At 52.1% G+C, this 21,692-nt stretch overlaps 10 protein-coding genes across 10 annotated transcripts; 4 read left to right on the top strand and 6 right to left on the bottom strand.

Annotated features, from left to right (window-relative positions):
- Positions 1–200: 200 nt before the first annotated feature.
- On the bottom strand, positions 201–2,334 carry COCSADRAFT_79640 (uncharacterized protein; the record flags this gene model as incomplete). Its single annotated transcript, XM_007697501.1, has 4 exons — positions 201–778; positions 838–1,897; positions 1,947–2,002; positions 2,061–2,334. 4 exons carry the CDS (start codon positions 2,332–2,334, stop codon positions 201–203), a joined length of 1,968 nt encoding a protein of 655 aa, XP_007695691.1.
- Positions 2,335–2,654: 320 nt separating this feature from the next.
- COCSADRAFT_195955 (uncharacterized protein) lies at positions 2,655–5,412 on the bottom strand. The gene is made up of 2 exons (XM_007697500.1): positions 4,833–5,412; positions 2,655–4,783 (listed from the first exon to the last, which is right to left on the bottom strand). The coding sequence occupies exons 1-2, from the start codon at positions 5,196–5,198 to the stop codon at positions 3,065–3,067; spliced, it is 2,085 nt and encodes a 694-aa protein (XP_007695690.1). The 5' UTR covers positions 5,199–5,412; the 3' UTR covers positions 2,655–3,064.
- Positions 5,413–6,803: 1,391 nt separating this feature from the next.
- On the top strand, positions 6,804–7,849 carry COCSADRAFT_167209 (uncharacterized protein; the record flags this gene model as incomplete). The annotated part of the gene is made up of 2 exons (XM_007697499.1): positions 6,804–7,034; positions 7,145–7,849. The coding sequence occupies 2 exons, from the start codon at positions 6,804–6,806 to the stop codon at positions 7,847–7,849; spliced, it is 936 nt and encodes a 311-aa protein (XP_007695689.1).
- Positions 7,850–8,595: 746 nt separating this feature from the next.
- COCSADRAFT_349200 (uncharacterized protein) lies at positions 8,596–9,667 on the top strand. The gene has a single exon (XM_007697498.1). It carries the CDS (start codon positions 8,738–8,740, stop codon positions 9,644–9,646), a length of 909 nt encoding a protein of 302 aa, XP_007695688.1. The 5' UTR covers positions 8,596–8,737; the 3' UTR covers positions 9,647–9,667.
- A 292-nt stretch (positions 9,668–9,959) lies between these two features.
- Positions 9,960–11,265, top strand: COCSADRAFT_107810 (uncharacterized protein). The gene is made up of 2 exons (XM_007697497.1): positions 9,960–10,298; positions 10,356–11,265. Exons 1-2 carry the CDS (start codon positions 10,079–10,081, stop codon positions 11,198–11,200), a joined length of 1,065 nt encoding a protein of 354 aa, XP_007695687.1. The 5' UTR covers positions 9,960–10,078; the 3' UTR covers positions 11,201–11,265.
- Positions 11,266–11,455: 190 nt separating this feature from the next.
- Positions 11,456–12,914, top strand: COCSADRAFT_133038 (glycoside hydrolase family 43 protein). The gene has a single exon (XM_007697496.1). It carries the CDS (start codon positions 11,888–11,890, stop codon positions 12,875–12,877), a length of 990 nt encoding a protein of 329 aa, XP_007695686.1. The 5' UTR covers positions 11,456–11,887; the 3' UTR covers positions 12,878–12,914.
- Positions 12,915–13,030: 116 nt separating this feature from the next.
- COCSADRAFT_80287 (uncharacterized protein) lies at positions 13,031–14,823 on the bottom strand (the record flags this gene model as incomplete). Its single annotated transcript, XM_007697495.1, has 2 exons — positions 13,031–14,698; positions 14,758–14,823. The coding sequence occupies 2 exons, from the start codon at positions 14,821–14,823 to the stop codon at positions 13,031–13,033; spliced, it is 1,734 nt and encodes a 577-aa protein (XP_007695685.1).
- Positions 14,824–15,916: 1,093 nt separating this feature from the next.
- On the bottom strand, positions 15,917–19,099 carry COCSADRAFT_32900 (uncharacterized protein). The gene has a single exon (XM_007697210.1). It carries the CDS (start codon positions 18,752–18,754, stop codon positions 16,370–16,372), a length of 2,385 nt encoding a protein of 794 aa, XP_007695400.1. The 5' UTR covers positions 18,755–19,099; the 3' UTR covers positions 15,917–16,369.
- Positions 19,100–19,650: 551 nt separating this feature from the next.
- On the bottom strand, positions 19,651–20,655 carry COCSADRAFT_133030 (uncharacterized protein; the record flags this gene model as incomplete). Its single annotated transcript, XM_007697494.1, has 6 exons — positions 20,611–20,655; positions 20,539–20,554; positions 20,425–20,486; positions 20,366–20,374; positions 20,143–20,289; positions 19,651–20,034 (listed from the first exon to the last, which is right to left on the bottom strand). The coding sequence occupies exons 2-6, from the start codon at positions 20,552–20,554 to the stop codon at positions 19,651–19,653; spliced, it is 618 nt and encodes a 205-aa protein (XP_007695684.1). The 5' UTR covers positions 20,611–20,655.
- A 302-nt stretch (positions 20,656–20,957) lies between these two features.
- On the bottom strand, positions 20,958–21,692 carry COCSADRAFT_133029 (uncharacterized protein; the record flags this gene model as incomplete). The annotated part of the gene is made up of 2 exons (XM_007697493.1): positions 21,529–21,692; positions 20,958–21,459 (listed from the first exon to the last, which is right to left on the bottom strand). The coding sequence occupies exons 1-2, from the start codon at positions 21,654–21,656 to the stop codon at positions 20,958–20,960; spliced, it is 630 nt and encodes a 209-aa protein (XP_007695683.1). The 5' UTR covers positions 21,657–21,692.

Raw genomic sequence — 21,692 nt, 5'->3', positions numbered from 1 at the left:
GCAATGGTAGAATCTGAGTACGTACGTAGCCTAGACTTTTTATTGGCGTTAAAGGGAGAATCCGTTCTACAAAGGGAAAGGGTAAGGGGACATGTACGCAGGTATAGAATACTTGAAAATGTTTAATGTCATGTTCATCTTCATGCCCTCTTCTGTATTTTCTCTTCCATCTATGAGATCACTACGTTCAAGCTTTAGGTTTAGGCTTCAATAGCAACACTAGGTCCCACGTCCTTGATCCTACCTTCCAACCTCGGCGCGATAGCTCGTGTCCAATTGACCTGGAACTCGCTGCCGCCCAGCTCATCGCAGAGCGAAGGGTTGCCCTTGAGACCTGCTACGCGCCACCATTTACGCATTACGCGGCGGATCATTTCGATCTGGTGATCTGAGAACTTGATAGGCTTCGATTTGTCTTCTACAATCAAAGGTCCATCGTCTTCGTCCTCGTCTGCATCCGGGTCTGACGATTCCGAAGAATCAGGCGGACTGGACTGTTCGACGACTCTGCTTATGCTGGGGTGCTGGGCGGGTGTGGATTTGTCTGGTGAACGAGGTGAGGGATCATGGAATGCGTGGCCGTGGTTTTTCTGAAGGTTGGTCTGGATAGAGTTGAATTTGTTGTTCATTGATTCGCCCCAGCGCTTCCATTTGCCCATTACTTTGAGCGACATGAAGTATTGGCGGAGAATGGTGGAGATTAGCACGCCGTTTTCTTCGGATACGATTTCTTTGGCGACACCGCCTTCTTCTTCGATTAGAAGGGATGTGTAGCCATCTGAGGAATTATTAGTAAAGGGGGTTTTGGGTACTGTCAAGAAAGACGAGATGACGTACCCTTTCCACGGCCCATGTATCCCCGCGTAGCTAGCACGTACTCCCTCGTCTCGTCTACTGGCTCCTCGCCAATCATAACGCTCTTGATGCGCGAGTGGGGCGGCTGTGAATAGTCCGCTTCAAAGATAATGTTTGAGACTTGGGGGAATCGGCCTTCCAAAGCTGGGTAGTTGCTCACACCATTCTCCAGTGCTTCTCGTATCGCTTTACCAGTGACTTTGAGAACCACAACAGGATCCTCAAACGGAAAACAGTTGACGAGGTCTCTCAACTTCAGCACGCCAGGCGGGTAGATTTGATCACCCCGGATAGTTCCTGCTGCCATGATGCAGCAGTCGGCTGAGTAGTAGTATCGCATAAGGTCACAGACAAAGTTACCTATGTTTGACTCCTTTGTTCGTACAGTGGTGAATCTAGCATCGAGAGGCGCGGCAGTGTATCCAATCGGCTTGTCCAGCCTTTTCCTAATCTCTCGTGTTTGCTCCTCGACCAACGCCATAGCCTGTGGGTCTTGAGGTATGCTGCCGACGACATCTCGTCGCACAATCTTAAAGTCCCAGCCCTTACCCTCTGGCTTTCGCCACGCTTCGATGTGTGAGAGTTGCTTAAAGTCTGTGCCAGATCTCAGCACCTGTGTACCATTGATGAGACTGTACGAGTAGTAGTGGTCATGGCCACCGAGGATTATGTCAATCAACTCTCCTCCGCACTGCTTTGCCAACTTGTTGTCATTTGGTTCACGCTGGTGCGACACGCAAACGATGATCTCAGCACCCTGCTCTCTCAATCCAGGAATGAGCTCCTTTGCCGTCTCTGACGCGCTCTTGTAGATGATGTCTGGTGGTAGAGAGTTGATTGTATCGAGCCACTCTCGTTCAGCAAGTCCAATAACACCAACTTTGATGCCATTAGATGCTGTGAGGATAACTGTTTTCTCCGCGTTTCCGAGCGGTACGCCGTCGCCGAGGGCTGGGTCGTGAACGTTGGCAAGAAGCCATGGGAACTTGCATTTGCCTGTGAGGTAGCGGTACTGCTTGACGCCAAAATCGAGGTCGTGGTTCTGGTTGGGGGTCAGATATGGCTGAACTCAAGAAGATGGATGTACGTACACCAACGCAAGACACGTCTGTACCAATGGTGTTGAGCACAGGTACCATGTGACGGCCTGATTGTGTCCGTCAGATTCATCTGTTAACAAAGCTCAACAACATTAGTTTCCTAACCTTTGGTGATGCTGCTTTCAATGCTTGGATTGAAGGCATCTCCGGAGAAGAAGGTCAAGAGGTTTGACTGCCCTTGGAACCTCTCATCGTCGCGGTAGTAGTTGACCAGGGTCTGAAACCTCGCATAACCTCCAACTGGCTCTCTAGACCCGGCCTCGACATGGTAAACATCATTGTAGTGTAGGAAGCGAAGGTCTGGAGGGGCATTTGGGGCCCCACCTTGAGGCTCGCAGATGAGCTGCTCTTCAGCTGAAGGGGTTTCTGATAGTGCCATTGCAGAGTCGACAGAATGAATTGAAGAACAACAGGACAAAACGAGCAATCTATGGAATTGAAGCACTTATGTCCACCTCTTGAAGCGGTGAGATATGCTGCATCATTGCTGCGAGTTAGCGCGCCAGGGTCCAGATGGCCCGTTTGGCTGTACTGCATGGCATTTATACACCAGCCAATCACAGCGAGGCAGTTTCACGACAGGAGTGGATCTCCAGGGGCAGTGCTGGGGTTGGCGGGGATCCGGCAGGCAGTCCACACACGACCAAGTACATGCACGCGCGTCAGACCCCTCGGCCTCACCACTCATAACACAACTAACAGCATGTCAAAATATGATTATCTACAATCAGCTATGCTACACATGGGGACTATGATGATTGTGGGCTCATATGCAATAATAGCGATGAGAACTCGAGGATGCACTTCTCAATGCAGGATCCAACCATGCAAAACGCCAGATAGTCTGCCACAACGGATATCGCACGCCCAACTACCACTGCTGTAGCAAAAACAGCGCCACGATACCTGCCTTTCCAAAGAAGAAAAGAAAACGCCGCCAGAACCCACACAAAAGAATCAAAAGAAAATCAGACCCAAGCCGGAAGCCCTCAGAGAGCATTCCAACCATCCCAGAGATTTAACCTAGCCTTGCCCTTTCCCTTCGGGCCTTGCCTAGACCCAGCTGTCGCCGGACCCGTCCCAGAACGCCTTGAACTCCTTCCTAATTCCTATTGTCTACTGCTTCCCGGACGGCCCCCCTTGGCCTTGGCTTTGGCGTGTGTGTCCTTGCACTCGTCGCTGCAGAACCATTTCGCCCGCCCCGTAGGCGGCTTCTCAAGGTGTACGCAGCCGAGATGGAACCACTCGCGCGGGCAGTCATCGTTGTCACAAGCAATCATGTTGCCATATGACACTTCATTGCAGTAGCAATATCGGGGCTCGTCTCCGTCTTCTTCCGATTCCACCTCAGCCTCAGCTTCGGGCTCGGCTTCTTGATAGTCTTGTTCTTGTGCAACAGAGCTTGCCGCCGACGATGTAGGGTTCGATTTGACCTGGGATGTGGCCTTCAACGCTGGAGATGCATTTCCAACATTGGTATTTTGTTGTGCGTTCTTCTTCTGGCCCCGTTTCGACACGGTGCCAGTAGTCGTACTGTTGTTCTCTGACGATGTGTTGGAGCTGCCATTATTCGCATTGCGGCTGCTGCGGCTCCGCGACATGGCTACTTCGGGAAAGGCGCCGACAACGGGCGTCGAAGTCTTGGACGTTCGGCCGGGTCGGCCTGAGGCTGGGGCCGGCGCAGGGGTATCAATCTCCATGCTTTCTGGCTCTGGCTGCCCCAGGTCTTCCACTTTCATATTTGATGTTTCAAATGTTGGTTGTGCGTCTGCAGGCTCCTTCGGAGTTGATGCCACTTTTGTCGAGGCATTGTCCCGCGCAATGCCAGCAGCTTGCTCGATTTCGGCAATCACATTGCTGGTTATAACCTGTTGTATAGAGTGGGAAGAGGACGGTCGACGTCCGGGTGGGACGTCTTGATCTTTACCTGATGTCACAGACGTTGCCGTAGAATTCTTGCGAGCCCGCGCCGACAGGGGTCGATCTGCTGCGCCGGCAGTGGCTTTGCTGATGGCAAAGTTAGCAGCAAGGGGTGATGCAGCCATGGGGGGCGAGTATGGCGGCATTGGGTTCTTGCGTTGCGCGGGCGCAGGAGCTGCTCGCGGCTTGCGCTTTGCGGCGCTGTTCTCTGGGACTGGCGTGCCTCGCGGGCTTGATCCACCCCGCGCTCCATTGCTGACAGCTTTCAGCGCACTGCTTGTGGACCGTTCCATAGGAGGAGCAGCCGGTGTTGCTGCAGCGAGGGCCTTTTCCGTCTTTTTTCGCTTGCCGTTGGGACCTGCACCATTGCTCGATATACCCAGGCCAATCCCTCTGTTTTCGGGTGTGGGCGCCGTCTCCGCAGGTGCTGGCTTCCTCTTCTGGGGTTTCTTCGCTGGTCGGTCATCAAAGTCCGAATCAACCTGCTGGTGCCGATTGCGTTTATTCGCGTGCATCGCCTCGCGCCGGGCCTCGCTTTTTGCAGCAATGGAGTCGACATCATGCACGTGTTGGGCCGCTGCCGCAAGGTTGTTTGCCGCTGCCACTTCACGCCGCTGCCGTTCGTGAGATTGGCCGCCCTTTTTCTTTTCCTCTTTGTCTGCATAAGCCCAGTGGGTGAGACTACCGTATCGTGCTTCGTCGCTGATTTCGCCATCGAGCTGCGCGTATGAGTGGTGCATCCGCATGAGGCCTTTGTCTTTGGTGGCCTTTGCGCCCTGAAGCACTACCAGTTTCTCGTCGAGCGTAGGGAGCATGTTTGCGATGAGCATGCGCAGGCGAAAGAAGAGCTGGCGCTTCCGTATCGCGGCCTGCTCTTCCGGGGAGAGGGTCTCAGGGTTCTGGGACGACTGCAGGTGTTAAGCTTTTACAGCTACCCTATGTGACGTCGGGACTTACGTTGGCGCTGTTTTCCGCTCCCGCTGCATTCTGGCCGGCGGCTGATGCTTGGACCCTTGTTGTGACGGGCTGGTGGGCAATCTCGTCGAGCAACTCCTCGAGCAAGTGTTCCGGGTCGTGTAGCTTAGCCTCGACCTCCTTGAACATGGAAAAGTGCTTGATAATTTCCTTGGGGAACGCATCGACAGCGCCCGTGAAGTGTGTGAGGGCTGGCAGGAAGCCGGGCGCGCTGGTCGAGGCCTCGGGTGTCTGTTCCATTCCGCTGGCAGTAAGTCTTCCGGCAAAGGTGCGCGCATAATAGTTTGTAGGTCGGACCGTGGCCCTGCCTTGTCTCGTGGAGGTTCTTGTGCCTGTGTTGGGCGGCATCGTGGCTGGAGGAGCGCTGGGTCGGGTGGATGGCGTTGGAGAGGCCGCGAACGCGCTCAGCCCAGAAGAGGGTGGGTAGAATGGACTTTTGTAATAGAAATGACGTATGGGCGCATATCAAGCGACGAGAGAGAGTATACTGGCGTGCCCAGCGATTTGCTTGTCGGAGAAACAGAATGCAGCGTTGACCAGGAGCTCCTCACTACCCGTCGACAAGCGCGAAAAGACGCCAAGGCTGTTGACGGAATTGAGCCTCTTCGCGCACGTGTGTCCGTTATCGCTGCTAGCTCCCTCCGATAGGTGACTAAGCAGAGGCGACCTCGCTTTCCAACTTGACTCGACTTTTCCCATTCCAAAATGCTTAATCTCAAGATAGATTTTCTTTGTTTGCGCTAATCATTCCAGGATTTCCGGTGTGGATCTTCGTTATGGTTGTGGGCTTCATAGGCGTAGCTCAGCCCGTAATTCCTTCACCCGTCAAGGTCCCTATAGAAGACCATTGTCGCGTGTCGATCGAGACGACTACATCTCTCCATCATCGGTTGTCTGGAATACGGAACTGTGAAGTTTCTGGATTCAGTTATCAGCCATTTTATGGTCCTCAAGCGCTTGATCAAACCAAGCTTCAGGCACCGTTGGCTGTCCAGAGACTCGACCTCGAACAATCAGAAGTGCATGGGCTTCGTTCAATCTGCCGTTCAAAGATGACCAGGTGTTCATAGAGATTGACTAACCAGCCATGGAATACAATTCAAGGTCCTTGAAAGCGGCCTTGTAGTTGTGACTCGGTAGCTTTGTCGAATGGGGTAGTATACGTAGGTCGTCGCTTCCAAACTCATTACTTCCTACCATATCAGTCACTTCCTAGTGCCAAATGTGAAGATTTGCAAACATTCGCACAGCTGTATTCTTTTGTTTCTTCACCTTTTGTCTCTTCTATATGCAACATTTCTTCGACTCGTTTCCAGTCTTTGTGAGCACTACCAGGATATTCCGTCATGTCTCTTTCGCATTCGTCTAGTGCTGTCTTCGTTGGGGATCACCCGAACACCACGATGCCTGGTAATTTGCAACTGATGCATTATTTAATTCAATGATTAATATGTGATCGTCTTGGTCAAGTCTGATCGTGCGTGATGGTCCATTTATGGTGCGGAGGCATGAGGACCACATGCAAACGCGGCACTGCGCAGTCACCTGGCAGGTCACCGTATCCCATGGACTTCGCAGCTGGATTCAATTGCGAGGCACATGGTTGTTTGGCGAGCCTCATTTGGCCTTGGGCCATTCTCGTCGAATCGTACGTCACAGCAGTGAATTACGGCTGCGTCATACAATTCATCACTACACGTCAATGAGGGTGAGCTGGCCAAGCTTTGACTCAAACGGCGTGACTATTGTCACTGAGGACTTGAATTCACTACTCGTCTGCCTGCCGCAATCCTACCGCCACGTACTCTGTCTTTCACTTCAAAAACCTCTCGCTCAGCAGCGTCGAGACCTCGTCCGGGACTGAACGCTGTCAACGCCAGTAGACTAACATCTGCCAGTCACTATATCTCATCAATATTCCGTTCTAGGTTTCTTTTCAACAGCGCTTTCAGCATGTCCACCAACTGCAAGGTTGATCTCCCGACCAACCCCCTCCCGATTGAGATCACTAGGGTCGAGATCATCCGCAACGCCATGAGCCTCAACAACCTCTTGAACAAGCCAACTGCGAATCTGAAGGGGAGCGAGACAATTGAACCAGATTCACCTCATGATCCACACACGGCCGTAAAAGATAGGGTCTTGTCACCTAGTGTGTCCTCAGACACCCTCGTAACCGAGCCAGTAAGTGTTTGCATCTCTGGGCATTTGTTTTTGAGCACCTCTTGCGGCACCACTGCAAAGTGCTCCAAAAAACGCTTAGAATAGAGACTAAATAAGCTGCGCGTCAACAGGTAGTGTCTGATAGTATCTCAGAGCAAGCAGATGAAGACGTCCCCGATTTCCAGCGCGAATTCATCTGCATGAACGACCGACACACACGCTGTCAGACCGGCCAGTATACCAAAGACCTGTCGCGCAAAGTCATTTCGGATCACTTTGGCCGCAATAAGGCCTGTACGCGTGACATTACTGAGTGGCCACTCTTCTGCCGCAAGCACTACCAGCGTGCGACGTACGACAAGGCAAAGTGGCAGATCCGCAAAGTTCACCTCATTCTGCGCCAGTTTGACATCATTGAGAAGCAGTTCCCCGGTACCACCTACAAGATCACGCTCAAGAAGTCCGAAGAAATCCGCTTGAACCAGTACTCGCGCCAAGTGGCCTCAGGTATGAGCGCCGAAGACGCTGAGAAGTGCGTCGCGCCTGTTCCTGGCAAGCACTTTGAGGCGCCCGTCGAAGTGCTCCGTGAGTTGGACCTGTCGCTTGGTCGTGGCAAGACTTACAAGGAAGTTCGAGACATTGTCGACGTCATTCTCCAGATGCTTGAGGGAAATGAGTGCGAGCAGGTTCCTGCTATCGAGTTTCTTCCCGAGCTCCCCAGCAAGAGTGTGTCGCCCGTGACGGTCCCAACCAAGTCTCCCGTTACAAAGTCAACAAGATCTTCCAAGCGCATCTCCAACAAGGGTTCTGTCAAGAAAACGAGTCAGAAGGCTTAGAAGGTGCTGTCCTTGCATCGTCTGGATTTGTGGTCTCTCGTAGGTTTGTATATTCCTTAGTCCCTCTCGTCCATTGTTCTGATGTTTGTCAATGCACCACCAATCTTTTCTTTATATACCAACAGTGCTGACCTCTTACCATCTGCAACAGAAGTAGCCACTTGGTTTCTTACTTCTTTTCATTCTACTACCATACGCAGTCACCGTCCCATCCGCTTCGAGCAAACCAGCAAGACTGTCTGTATGGGAAATTGTATTTGTATAGATTTTTCGGGTTCGGGTTCGGGTTCTACCATATCTTGTATTGTATCCGGGGGGCGGACATGAGTGTAGTCCCTCTGGAAACCCTTGGTTAGGGTCATGCAATAGACATTGATGATGCATTTTACACGCGTTTGGCGTGCACGGGTATGAGATAGGATCACAGAGGTGAAGGCGGATGTGGGATTATTACCTGCAACATCATGTATATGTATTAGGAATTCGAAATTGTCAAGAATCTTGCATCTTATCTGCTTTGTGTATCGTGATTGGTCAGTAGTCCTTGCCTGCGGTGTCACTGGAATGTTCTGCCTTGTGCTCTGGTGTTTCGAACTGTACTCACCTAGCAACCTTGATTCTCCAGTGATGGCCTAGCTGTATATCAACTTGATTGTGGGGAACTCAGCTTGCGGTGAAGGTGAGGGAATAGGGCGCCAACTCGACAAAGCTCATCCTCACCGCAAGGTCCCGCGAAGTCATACAATGGCTCTCGTAAACCACATTTGTTCCAAACTTTCTTACTCGCAATTAAACACTGCGGTATTCTCTTACCTTTGTGACACCCAGGTACATGCCCCAGCCTTCAAATTGGAGTAGCGCAATCCACTAACATCTTCCAGATTCACCATGCGTGAAATCTTACCATATCAATGCACTTTTAGTTCTGTATCGAGCCGATTAGAAAGCAAGATTAAGAGCATCTTACCCCAGTATGACGAGAAAGATCCAAGGACATGGCCTTATGTGACTTTGGCGACTATCGAGGAGCGTCGCCCTTACTACGGCTACCCAAATCTTCTAGCAGGCGTTGCTTACCAGCGGTCGGTCATACTGCGATACCACGCCATGTACTCAGCTGAGGAGCGCAAGCAAAGCGCCTTCCTAAACGGCTCATTTCACGAAAGATATCCTTGCAACTACGATGAATACGATCAGCTGAAGGACTGGGTCGGCATGTCCAAGGTGGAGCATAAGAGATACATGGCAAACGTCGCCGGAGACATCATAGACATCACAGAAGATGCATACGACGATGGATTGCGCCTTCCGCCGCGCCAATCGACTACTATAAGGGGAGACAGGACTCTGAATGGCGAGTGCTGCGCAAATAGTAGATGTATCGAAACCAGACGCGAAGCAGCCAAACCCCGAAAGGAACTCTCGCAGAAGCAAGGCCAACTCGTGAACTCTCAGCAGAACCCCAAAGAATTCGAAGCAAGCGAAGAACGCAGACACAACGCGCCAAGCGACACACAAGCCGAACTCGAGAAGCTGCGACAATGCGCAGATGCCGCGGAGCGCGAATGCGAGATCCGCAGGGCAAACAATATCAAGCTATTATGGCGGGTACGGGAGCTAGAAAGAAAGGCAGTTCAGAGGGATGAGCTGGAAGCGTATTGCAGTCAGTTAGAGGAGGAGGTTGATGTACTCAAGGGGAAGCGAAAGCGAGACGTTGTAGAGTCTGATCCTAATGAGGATTTGATGGAGGGATATATGTTTAGCAGCAAGAAGACGAGGTCGTCTAGCGCAGATTAGTCGTAGGGAATTGAGGTTGAGATGTAGGAAATGCGGTGGCTACAAGGAGTAGTCGAGTGTGCATAGACAAAGTGAAGTCAAGGATGCCGCGGAGTTGCTGCAGATCGGGTTCGGCAACGCTAAGCCTTTTCCATGACAGTTCAAAGGTCTCTCCCCTGCCCTTTTGCGTCATCCTCGCACGTCGTTATTTGTGGTTCGAATGCTGCGGGGCATCGTTCAAATGAGTAACAAGTCACCTATTGGGCTTGGCTGGGCACTTTGCTTATCAAAGCGCGCCCTGTAGCTTTATTCGGTCTGGCATTGCCACTACAATCGGTTGGAGATATAAGATTGCATGATCTGCGAAGTAGCATCAATTGAACTATAGAAACTACAGCTCTTTTTGGAATTTTTTTGGACTTGCAGCTCGCGAGTCGCAACGACACCACGAGAATGGAGCCTTCACGCACTACCCAAGCTGCAGTCATACTGTCAGCATTCGTGATGCCCATCCTCACTTATCTATATTTCACCAAGACCCAACAGTCGAAGAAGAAAGCTGGGCCTCTACCCCTACCGACAGAAATTACCTCGCTCTTCATACACCCAATCAAGTCATGTCATGGGATATCAGTACAGTCGGCAAAGCTCTTGCCTACAGGCCTCGATCTCGGTATGCATCTTCCCAATACAGTCACAATACCAAATTCTAGGGTACTAACCGTGCTAGATCGCCAGTGGATGTGGGTCAGCTACCCAGAATACGAATTTCTCACCATCCGCCAAAACTCCAAAATGACTTTGATTCGCCCTACCTACGATGAAACGACTGATACTCTGACCGTCACCGCACCAGCACCAAACTCAATAGATGAGAAGCTCGAGTTCTCTATCCCAGCGCATCCGTCAAAGGAGTGGCTTGATGAGAACACTGAAGACCATTCAGCGAAGATCTGGAGTACTACAACAGAAACCCGCGTCTATTGTCCCGAGCTGACTGCCCCCTTTAACGCCTTCTTCGACAGGGACGTACGACTTGTATACAAGCCGCCCGTATCTGACGATCCTCGACCACTCGTCTCGAACGGGGCGCCGGCTGTCCTAGGAAGGGACGCATCAACATGTTTCCCGGATCTTATGCCCATCCTAGTTGGCAACAAGAGTAGCATTGATGAACTCAACACGCGTCTTAAAGCAGCCGCAGACCATACCATTGATGTCCGCCGTTTCCGGCCCAACATCGTTGTCAAAGGCGACAGCAATGCACCTTGGGATGAAGATCGCTGGAAGACTATCGAGATTACACCAATGTCTGGTGAGAAACCCATCATTCTGGATATTACCCAGCGATGCGCACGCTGTCAGGTGCCTAATGTTGACCCGGATACGGCTGAGAAACACAAGACGCAGCCGTGGGATATATTGATGAAGTACCGGAGGATTGACGAGGGCATCACGTATAAGCCCTGCTATGGTATGTTGGCTGTGCCCAGGACGGTAGGTGAAGTAAGGGTGGGGATGAAGTTTGAGGTGACGGAAGTAACTGATGAGCATCGATACATCGCTGGTTTCTAGACTGTTGAGTAGTTGTGATATCTTAATGATTGTGTTGCTACAAAGAACAATTGCATGACTTGAGCAACAAGCTGCCTTAGAGGACACATGTGAAGATATGTCTCTTGTCCGACTACTTACGTATCTCCTCCCATGACCAAACATTCCCAACATGGAATCCTACGCGACAAGCGCATCGCAACGCGGGTAAAACGCAGGAGGGCCGGCGACCCGAGGCAGATTGATTGCCAAATCTTAATCCTTTCCCCAAAAAAGAGAGCGGCTGCATGGGGTGGGCGGAGCGGAAGAATACACGGCTAAACACCCAACGTCACCAGAACCTCGATTCAACATCCAACACGGGACGAACATGTGTAAACCCGCGCCATTGAGCAGAGGCAGGTGGATATTCTTATGAACCGTCTTGGATGCCCAAGTGAAGAGAGCTTGGCCATGGGAGGATAGCCGTGCCGGCGGGTAAATAGGGAGGGAGCTTGTCCGGTGGGAGGATGAGGGGAGGAAGGGAACCGTGGGGCAACAGGAATACCCCTCCATTCATAAGAACGGGACGGGTCATATGAAATACAATCCATTGAACCATTTATTTTTCTTTTTCCTTCCAAATCCATCCAATCATCCATATACCGACGAAAAATATATACCATACACACGTGTTTTTAAAGTAAAAAAGAAAGAGAAAGGAACAATATGGCGGACAAAGACCCCATCGTCACCCACATCTTCACCGCAGACCCCTCGGCCCATGTCTTCAACAACAAACTCTACGTCTACCCTTCGCACGACCGCGAATCCAACATCCCCAACAACGACAATGGCGACCAATACGACATGAACGACTACCACGTCCTCAGCATGGACTCCGTCGGCGGGCCCGTAACCGACCACGGCGTCGCCCTCCGCCAGGAAGACATTCCCTGGGTCAGCAAGCAACTCTGGGCCCCGGACGCCGCCACCAAGAATGGAAAATACTACCTCTTCTTCCCGGCCCGCGACAAGGAAGGCATTTTCCGCGTGGGCGTTGCGGAGGGAGATACCCCCGAAGGCCCCTTTAAACCCGAGCCCGAACCCATCAAGGGAAGCTTCAGCATCGATCCCGCCGTCTTCGTCGACGACGACGGCGCCGCGTACCTGTATTTCGGCGGTATCTGGGGCGGACAGCTGCAGTGCTGGCAGACGGGCAAGTTCGAGCGGAGTGCGTACGAGACCATGGAGGCGCAGTCTGGTCCTGCCCTATGCGCCAAAGTAGGCAAGTTGACGGAGGACATGAAGAGTTTCGCCGAGGATGTGACTGATGTTGTTATTCTGGATGAGGAGGGCAAGCAGCTTCAATCGCAGGACCATGATAGGCGGTTTTTCGAGGCGGCGTGGTTGCACAAGTACAATGGCAAGTATTACTTTTCGTACTCGACGGGGGATACCCACTATCTTTGCTATGCGATTGGAGATAGCCCCTTGGGTCCGTTTACGTACGGTGGAAGGATTCTCGAGCCCGTGATTGGGTGGACGACACATCATAGTATTGCCGAGTTCAAGGGCAAGTGGTATTTGTTCTACCACGACTCGAGTCTCAGCAAGGGGGTCAACCACCTGCGGTGCGTCAAGATTCGCGAGATTGTGTATGATGAGGCGGGCAAGATTAAGTTGGCGGAGAGCCAGCCAAAGGTTGAGGGTAGCTAGATATTCTTACTCTTTCCAAATGAAAATTTCTTTGCAGTTACTTCATGTCGAGTTCTATTTCATATAACTACCGGGATATTTATATACATCCAACCCCCTAAAACGCCGTAAAATGTTTCCTATCAAAACTTCCATCATCCAACCCACCGTCTACTATACACCAACCCCCCCAAACCTCACCTTCGCCATAACCCCCACCCTCCTTGTCTCCCCATCCCTCTCCCACTCATGCAACCACACCCCCTTCCCATCCCCAAACACACCCTTCATGTCCTCTACCGCGCCACACACCCCATCCGCCTCCCCCCACGGCAACCAACTCTGCTCCACTGCCGTCCACACCCCGCCCCGGCCCCCGCGCGCATCCCACATGCGATCCCCGCCAACAGCCGACTCGTGGTATCCCACCGCGGACTGCGGCGCACGGAAGTACACGCGGAGTAACGCGCGTCTGTATTCTGCGTACCAAAGGGAATCCCAGGTTATCTTCGACGTGGCGAGGTTGGGTTCGCGAGGTAACTGTGCGGCGAGGGCGGCAGGGATGGCGCCCGTGTAGGTGTTTTGGATCAAGGGAATGTCGGTCCAGGGGACGTTGCGGTCAGGTAAAGCATCGATGTTTGGGTCGTAGTCGAGGTTTTTGATGTGTGTGGAGTGGGTGTGTGGGGAGAGACTGGGTTTTACTGGATCGGGGCGCGAGAAGGGTGTGGTTGTGTGATAGAGGGAGACTGGCAGGGAGAGGTAGGATGGGTCGCGGTTGAAGTGGGTATAGGCGGTTAGGTTGTTGTTGTCATTGTGAACGATAGGGATGAGTTCGTCTGGGGCGGTATAGAGGAGGGGTTGGAAGAGGGTATGGGTGTAGTCGAGGCCGATGGAGAATTCTTGTCTGGTGAAGTTGGAGAGTTCGAGTTCGAGTTTTGCTTGGTTTAGTCTATGTCTGGCTGCTGACTTCCTGGATCCGCCGTCGAAGAAGTTTTTGAATTTTGCGCTAGGAGATCTGGTTTCTACCTCAACGGCATCGCGACTCAACTGTTGCTCTGCAAATAGCGTGGCGAACACGGACTGGACAGTCGGCGACTGACTCTTGCGATCCAGAAACTTCTTCTGCGCAGCCTGGTACAACGCTCTCAAATCGCTCGCCGGACCCATGGCCATCCTGGCGTTAATAAACTTGGCGGGCGTCTCTGATATCAGCCGGCCAGTCTCGGTAGTGTACAAGTTATCGGGAGATGGTGACAATGGCACGTATTTGCACGCCTTGTCATCGCCCTCGCACATCTTCTCTGCTCCAAATACAATCGTCTGGTTGAACTTCTGAAACCCATTCTTGTCAGTTCCATATCTCTTCAACAACCGCAAATTGACATCCTCAAGCAACTGCTTGTACTGCTCAATCATCACATCGCTTGAAAGCTGGAACCACGTCTGTTGCGCATCAACAATGAGTACCAGATCCTTGTCTTTGACCAACTTCGTATTGCTCAGGTAATGTAGCGTGTCGTTAAGAATCACCTCATGTCGCTTTTCACTCGTCGCATGGCCGGAATTCAACTGTACCACAGTCGGTGGAGGATAGTTGAGTAACATGGCAGACAGCGTCGCTTTGCAAAAGTTGTTTGACTCATACTCAAACGGCATGATGAGGTGGAAGTTGGGCGTCGTCTTTTTGAGTTTTGCCGGTACATGGTCGATTTGGCCGTTTTCAATCTGTATCGTCAAGTTCGAGGGTGTCTTGAACGCCGAGCTTATGGATTTGGGCAGACTTGGAAGGTATGCTTTCCATGGATAATACGGAGACATGCCACGGTGTCTTGATGACAATTCCTACCATGATGTTAGTGTACCATCCGCTTCATGGATGTTGGACGTGGATCGCGGCATACCTCATGGTGTTTCATGCCTGACAGCCCTAGAAAAACCGAGAATAACACAGCCATCATAACCACCATCCTCCCCCTCCTCGTACACACCCATTGTATCGCCGCCCCGCCAACCTCCTTTGGCGATGGCGTGGGTGAGGTGACCTTTGGGGTAAGCAAATCGCTCACCATATTGGCCCGCCAAGAAACTCTGCTAGTAGAGACCAAGGGCCCTCAGTATCACCGGTTGGGAAAAGAAAGGGCTCTCAGGCCCTGGCAAGTCGCAACAACACAAGAGGAAAGAAAGAGAAAAGGATTATTTACATTCCGCCTCTCCCGGTCGAGTAACCACGACATATGTATTGTGATGCAAGGTACTGACCAAGTACCGCCGCAACGGGGCTTATTTCACTGTGCACCCTTCCTTGCAACTCTCCATAATCTCATGCAGAAATCGTACGCACGCCAGAAACTCATTTCTCGACTTTTTCGTCGTGGACATCTTACGTCACGGGCCGATGATGTACGCGCGGACGTCCCCACCGACCGGTGCATTAGCAATGGCATCATCTTTCCCTCTTCCTCTCTTGGAAACTTAATTTTTTGGGCAGACCAAAAGGTGGGCCAAGCGCTGAGCAAAGGCTTACTTAGAAGACAAGACAATCCAAAGAGAAGGTCGTAACAACTCGAGCCTAGAAGTAAGATCGCAAGATGTACCGTGCCCGAGCGTCCCCCGCTTGACTGTAGGTCCCTCGGTGGAAGCTACCATCTTCAATCGTCATCTGAGGCAAGATTGCGTCGGTAGCTCATTGACCCTTGTGGACATCCGCCGTGGGGATCAGCGAACCGTGTCTGCTGAAACATAATTTGTCCTCTACTAAGAAAGGGGGAAATAGTGGAACCATGTTCCCCCCACCCATCACAAGCGTATAACTCTTCCCTTTCCCAGCACTCTGCACCCCAGGTTAGCTGTCAAACTCCGGCTGCCTGAGGTTTCGCAGCTACAACACAAGGGTGTGGCTGTGAACAAGAGTGGTGCGTGTTTTAGACACGCAACGGTTTGAGGTAAATGCAACGTCCTATCTTGGCCGCGCTAGCTCAAAAACGAACATCTCCTCCCACCACTCAAAGCCACAAATACTGTTACCGCGTTACACTTGTAAGCAGCCCTTGATCAATAGTAGTCGTAGACGTATCATGTATTCCATCTATTCGATATGTATACTAATTAGACATTGCTCATGCGTGCCATCCAACCATCATTCCAATCATTCCCAGCTTCAACCAGGGGGGTATTCATAATGCCGAGCCTCGAGACAAGAGAAAACGCCATCGCTACCCAAGACCGTAATACTTCTTCTTTCTCGATAAAAGCGGCTGGTGTTTTGAGGCGCCCTTGCTATTCAAACCCTCCGTGCCTCTGTCAAGTCTGGTAGGACTGCGCATCCTCATTCCCAACATCGAACCAGACATCCAACGCTGCCCAAGCGTTCGCGAAGTAATATGGGACTCACTAACAATCAGCGTTTCTAACCTTTCTGCTACACTTTGAACGCTGTTCTGGCGCGTGTTCCTTCCATGTCTAGAAATATGTCAGCACACCTGCAAACCCAAAACAAGCGACGGCGCGCTGATCTTAGGCCTGAAGGGTCTGGTACAACTTCAAAGCCTTTGTGCGCACATCTGCGCACTGTTGCAGCGCAACAATATGCCGTTCCTGTGCCACCTTCCATGTCTCCATGACACTTTCGTCTTCTTCCATCTTGGCCAGGTAGCTCACAAAGCCAACCTTCTTGGTCGTCTCCCCACGGTTGCGAATGAAGTGATCGTCTAGATCCTCCATCTCCACGCTTCGTGCAACAAAGTGCCCAGTGAGAACTTTACAGTAGTTTCGGTACGATTTGACATAAGAGCCCATACGTTCAAAGTAGTTATCAATCGAGGCCAAATCTAACTTGGCTGGGACAGGAGGCGCCAGGGGTATTTCGGGATACTTGAGACTCTTCGCTGCATTCGCCTTTATGGGATGTGAGTTGGATGCTTCAGAAGAGAAGGGCAGTGCGTCTCCAACAGATGCCATTCCGCCAAGTCCATTCTTCTGGGGCTCCACGAGCGGTTTGATGAAATCTGGACCAAGGCCATTTAGCCCCTCAGCAGGCGGCTTAGCTGTGGCAGCAGAAGGTGGTGCAGTGCTAGAGCCGTTCGGTGTGGTGCCTGGCAGAGTTGTGTTCAGCTTTGGCACTGTAGGCCCGGTTGTTGCGCCCTTTTTGTCTGACGATGGTGGCCCAGAGTCAATATCCATTGCATCCGCATCACCATTCGTTGGCTCTTCAGCAAAAGCTTGGTACTTGGGCCGCGATGTATCTGACTGGCTTTGTGCCTTGGAGGCTCCGTTTTGCTGCACAGACGCCTTTCGCGGCGCCTTTGGCCGCTTTGTAGCTTCTGAAGGACGACGCGGTGAGGTTTCCTTGGCATCGTTGTACACCCAATGCGGATCTTTAAATGTCTCTTGCCAGTCCTGAGGACTGAATTTTGCAGCGTGAGGAGCTACTGGAGGCTGAGCAAAGTTGAGACCAGGGGGTGGCCCAGGAGGCGGAGGAGGTATCGGGTGGGTAGGTGCGAATGGGTTGGGCTGAGCAGCAAATGGATTCCGATCTGTCGCGCTGCGTTGTGAAGCTCTGCCGCGTGTGGGAGAGGTTCGGCCTTTCCCGCTGGCACCTTTTGGTATGTCAGGAGCAAAGTAACTATTATTGCCTTCAAACTTGCCATGCCAGTCCGAAGGCGAGAATTTCATATTGATGCTCTCCTCACTCCTGCTCTTAAAGGTGTTTGGCATATGGCTTGTAGCCCCATTACTCTGTCGTTTTGGATCAGGTGTCATGAAGCCACTCTGAGCCCAAGTTGGCGGAGGGGGTCTCGAATGTTGCGGCACGGGTGGAGCATTGTGGTGCTTATTGCTCTTTGTGAAAACCTCCGGTTCAGAGTCTGAGTCGCTCGAGTCGGGGTAGCCGTGTGCAAAGGACTTTTTTGCAGTTCCATTTGCAGCTTTTGCTTGTGCCTTGCGACCCGAATCTGAGTATGCGCCCGCATCTTGTGACGAGCTCGCCCTGTGGGTGTAGGTCGGTGAATTGCGCACACTAGCCGATCTACCTAGACCCTCAAACATGGATGTTCGCTCTCCCCCGGCGTGAGAGTAGTATGGGGTGCGAACGCGGTTAGCTTCTGAGTACGGGACGTTGTCGGCCTGGCTTTCTTTGGGAGGTGTGGTAGAGTGGGGTGGCGTTGGTGCTGGGCGAGCATAGTTCCTATACGACGATCGCGCCTGTCCCTCGTCGACTCCAGGCACCGAAGGGTCAAATCCCTGCTTGGAAGAAGGTGCTCTTGTGCTTTGACTTCGGCCAAAGGGAGTGCCGTTGGGGTTGTTTGGAGGATTGGGGTATGCGCTGCTGTGGGCATTGTTGCTTTGTTGTCGAGCGTCCTCGCCCCGCGGTGGCTTCATCTTCTGCCATGCTGTAAAGACATTCGCCCGGGCTTCTGCATCTCTGGGTCTCGGGTCTGGCTTTTGAGCGGTTGGAGGCGGGCGGAAGTTCTTGTTTGTAAACCTGTCTGCGCCCGTGGTATACGAGTTTTGGTGTTGGGGTGGTGGGGGACGCTGTGCCTGCGGTCTCGGAGGAGGAGCGCGATAGTAGGACCCATTCGGGGTAGTCGTTGTGTACGTGTTGCGCTGGGCAGGGGGTGGTCTTGTTCTCGGCGTGTTGGGCGTATTTGCGGAGGCAGAGGCATTCCTGTATTTCCTCCTCTCTGCGTCATACTTTGCTCGTTGGGTGGGATCACATAGTATCTCGTGTGCAGCCTGGATTTCCTGAAACCGGACAACGAATTCGGCCTCGCGCCCAGGATTGCGATCCGGGTGATACTGCAGCGCAAGCGTTCGGAAAGCCTTGCGTATCTCGTTTTCGGTGGCGGTGGCAGAGACCTTCAGGTCGGCATAGTAGTTTCGCGTGGGATCGGCTTTGACCATGGCTGCGGCGACAGTTGTCTTGTGAAGGAAGGGGAGAGGAGTTGAGGGCGCCAGGTAGGCGTGTGAGTGCCAGTGCGGTTACTGGGCAGCCTGCAGAGACTTTGCGCTTCACAGCCTCGTATGGGTGCCTGGCAGTGCTGCTCAGATGATGTTGGTTGGCCGCGCGCGTGAACGTCGGAACATTGTGTATAGCCAGGTGAAGCTTTGCGGCAGCAGTAATCTTAGCACAATCACCTCGTCAGCCGTACGTGTCGTCAGTGGTGCAGAGCAGGCGCGGGTATTATCTGCGTCGATTGGAGCCTGGGCCGCTTGTTGCGTTGGCGTCGAGGTACTGCAGGCGTTGCGGGTTGGGCTGAGATGTTTTGGCTGCGAGGGGCCCACGGCAACGCTTGCTTCAGCCTACAGACATCCCTAGTGCAATCCTGAAAGGGCCCCCAAAAACAACTGCATCAGCTATGCATACAAACCACAGAGGCAGAATCGCAATAAACACGCATGCTGCATTCCCCGTTTTTGCTCTCATCGCAACACGTCTGACGTCGTTGCTGCAGCTAGCTCACCGGCCCATCAGCTATCCAAGAAGAAGCCATGCATGTCACTCTGACCTTGCCCAGCCAAGAACCACCTGCATCCGTCAAGCAAATTTCGTCAGACGCAATCCTTCTCTCTTCACGGCGACTACAGCACGCACGTGACTTCACAATCAAGATATCTGGCTCTACATTTATCCGTCGTAAACTTCATGAATCCATGGTATTTAATTTTTGAAAGTCCTGCCAGCCTTGATGCTGTTCGGAAGCTACATAGCCCAGGACACCCTATTCCATTCACGCCAGCCCATACGCTTGAAACAATCGACCAGACGTCCCACCAAGCACACCACTCGCTCAGCGAATTTAGCGGTAGCGCCAGAGAGAGAGGGTGTTGTTCCTCTTCCAGGTCTTCCTCCTGCCGGCAGTGGTGTGGTTGAACTTGTGTCCACGGCCAAGACCACGGCTCTTCTTGCCAGTGGCAGTGAGTCCACGGCTCTCGCGGTGCTTGTGGACAGGCTTGACGATCCAGTTGATGCGAGGGTCGCGGCGGATGGCCTTGTGCTGGGGGTCGACGCAGATGACCTCGTAGTACTTGTAGGTCGAGTCCTGGTTGATCCAGTAAGAGTTGAGGACGCGGAGGTTAGCGCAGCGACGGCCGACACGCTCCTCAGCAGTCGACTTGAGAGAGCGCTGGTACTTGAGCTGGTTGATACCCTGGTTGGTGGGCTTGCCTGTTGGTTTATTAGTCTGATGTTCTGCTTGAAAAGTCTGACACTCGAAGCATACCGTAGGTGGCACCCCTAGAAGTAAATGTTAGCTATGCACTTTTGCTCAACACATCGCTGCCAATTGTACGTACTTGGGAGCGGGCCTCTTGCGACCTCCACGGCGGACGCGGATGCGGTAGATAACGTAGCCCTGCTTGGCCTTGTATCCGAGGCGGCGGGCCTTGTCGGGGCGCGAGGGGCGGCTGGCGCGGTGGATGACCTTAAGTTGGCGAAGCTATCGATGCACTCTCAGCAAAGTTCAACGAGTACACCAATTTGAGACGGGCAGTCTCGGGGAATTGTGCTCATACCTCCCAGCACTGTCAAATGTTAGCAGAGTTCGTTATCCGGCTCAATCGTCTATACGTACGCGGACGCGCATCAAGAAGCGCATCATATCCGACTGCTTCTTCTTCTGAAGTTCTTCGACATCTACCACGGATTAGTTGCGAGCATGGAATTGCCAGGTTCGGCGTGCGCTTACACTTGAGGGCACCCATCTGTCACAATGTCAGTATACAGTCTGCAAAAAATTCACGATAGCGTGCCGACGTACCTTGACTGTTGGTTAGTATATTGTCGACGCTGTCGTGCTGGAGGTGCTGTAAAAGACGGAACACTGATATTTCGCGTAATGTGTGGGGTGGTCAGTGCATACCCGCTAGTCCTATCGCGTCGGGCGGTGGTGAACTATTGCTGGGGCAGAATGGCAGAATGGCAGAATGGCGAAAAAATCATAGCTACATTTATTGTGGAGCGAACTGATTTCGCAACGAGCTACATACAGTATAAGAAATACCTGGTAAAACTATTCTTGATAATTTATCAAGGTTTGCAACCGGAGAATTCTCAAGACTTAGCAGTTGCCTCTTGTGTGACCCTGTCGTCATGTGTCAAGTGCACTCAGCGGCCTTGGCCTATCGAAAGCCCTTTGATCATGCGCTTGACTCCCCTTTCCACATACCTCAGACTCTCCAGTAACTCACAAGTCAGCTGCACCTTCCCACCTACGTTCATGTTCATGTCTCCATCTTCATCAGTTAGCCCTTTCGCATCACCGCTTGCTACCTTAGCTCCCAAGACCTTGCTCACATTCTTGAGTGCCACTCTTGCTCCCAATTTGAGCTGATTTTCTGTTTCTTCAATGTCTCGTTTGCATGTATCTGCAATAGGATGCGCTTGGTCTTCTCGGAGCTTCGAGATCATGCCATCTAGTCGCTTGTACTCCTTTACCAAACTCTGAGAAGTACTAAGGACATCGGTGATGCATGTGTACCCGGCGTTGCTTGCAATGTTCGTACCCGCAAAGGTCGGCATATCGTGTTGTGTGTGACGGTTTAGGGTTCTGAGACCCTCGAGTATCGTGGAAGCCAGCTCGTCGTCATGGCGTTTCTGCTCTATTTCACTGTAGATACCATCAGCCTTTCTTTTTAGTCGTTCAGCTTCTTTACATCGCGTTGTGGTTGATTCTCACATCTGTATGCTCAGTCGTACAATTTCTTCCTTGTACTTGTTCCGGTCGTCCGCTATTGTTGCACGGAGCTGATCAAGTCCCTTTTTATCATGTTGTGGCTTTTCGAGTAGACTACCAAGAGCAAGCATCTGTCTTTTATTATTGTTAGATGCTGGCTGTTGAGA

Source organism: Bipolaris sorokiniana (assembly GCF_000338995.1).
Source record: "Bipolaris sorokiniana ND90Pr unplaced genomic scaffold COCSAscaffold_2, whole genome shotgun sequence".
Classification (NCBI taxonomy): domain Eukaryota; kingdom Fungi; phylum Ascomycota; class Dothideomycetes; order Pleosporales; family Pleosporaceae; genus Bipolaris; species Bipolaris sorokiniana.
Note: the sequence above shows the minus strand (reverse complement) of the source record. Positions and strands in the feature narration are given on the sequence as shown.

Bases quoted from the DNA above. Each gene is read 5' to 3' on its own strand.
- COCSADRAFT_195955 (XM_007697500.1), bottom strand. From the start codon at position 5,198: ATGCCGCCCAACACAGGCACAAGAACCTCCACGAGACAAGGCAGGGCC. The intron at 4,784-4,832 runs GTAAGTCCCGAC...TAACACCTGCAG, and splicing joins GAGCGGAAAACAGCGCCAAC to TCGTCCCAGAACCCTGAGAC.
- COCSADRAFT_349200 (XM_007697498.1), top strand. From the start codon at position 8,738: ATGCGTGAAATCTTACCATATCAATGCACTTTTAGTTCTGTATCGAGC.
- COCSADRAFT_107810 (XM_007697497.1), top strand. From the start codon at position 10,079: ATGGAGCCTTCACGCACTACCCAAGCTGCAGTCATACTGTCAGCATTC. The intron at 10,299-10,355 runs GTATGCATCTTC...TAACCGTGCTAG, and splicing joins GCCTACAGGCCTCGATCTCG to ATCGCCAGTGGATGTGGGTC.
- COCSADRAFT_133038 (XM_007697496.1), top strand. From the start codon at position 11,888: ATGGCGGACAAAGACCCCATCGTCACCCACATCTTCACCGCAGACCCC.
- COCSADRAFT_32900 (XM_007697210.1), bottom strand. From the start codon at position 18,754: ATGGTCAAAGCCGATCCCACGCGAAACTACTATGCCGACCTGAAGGTC.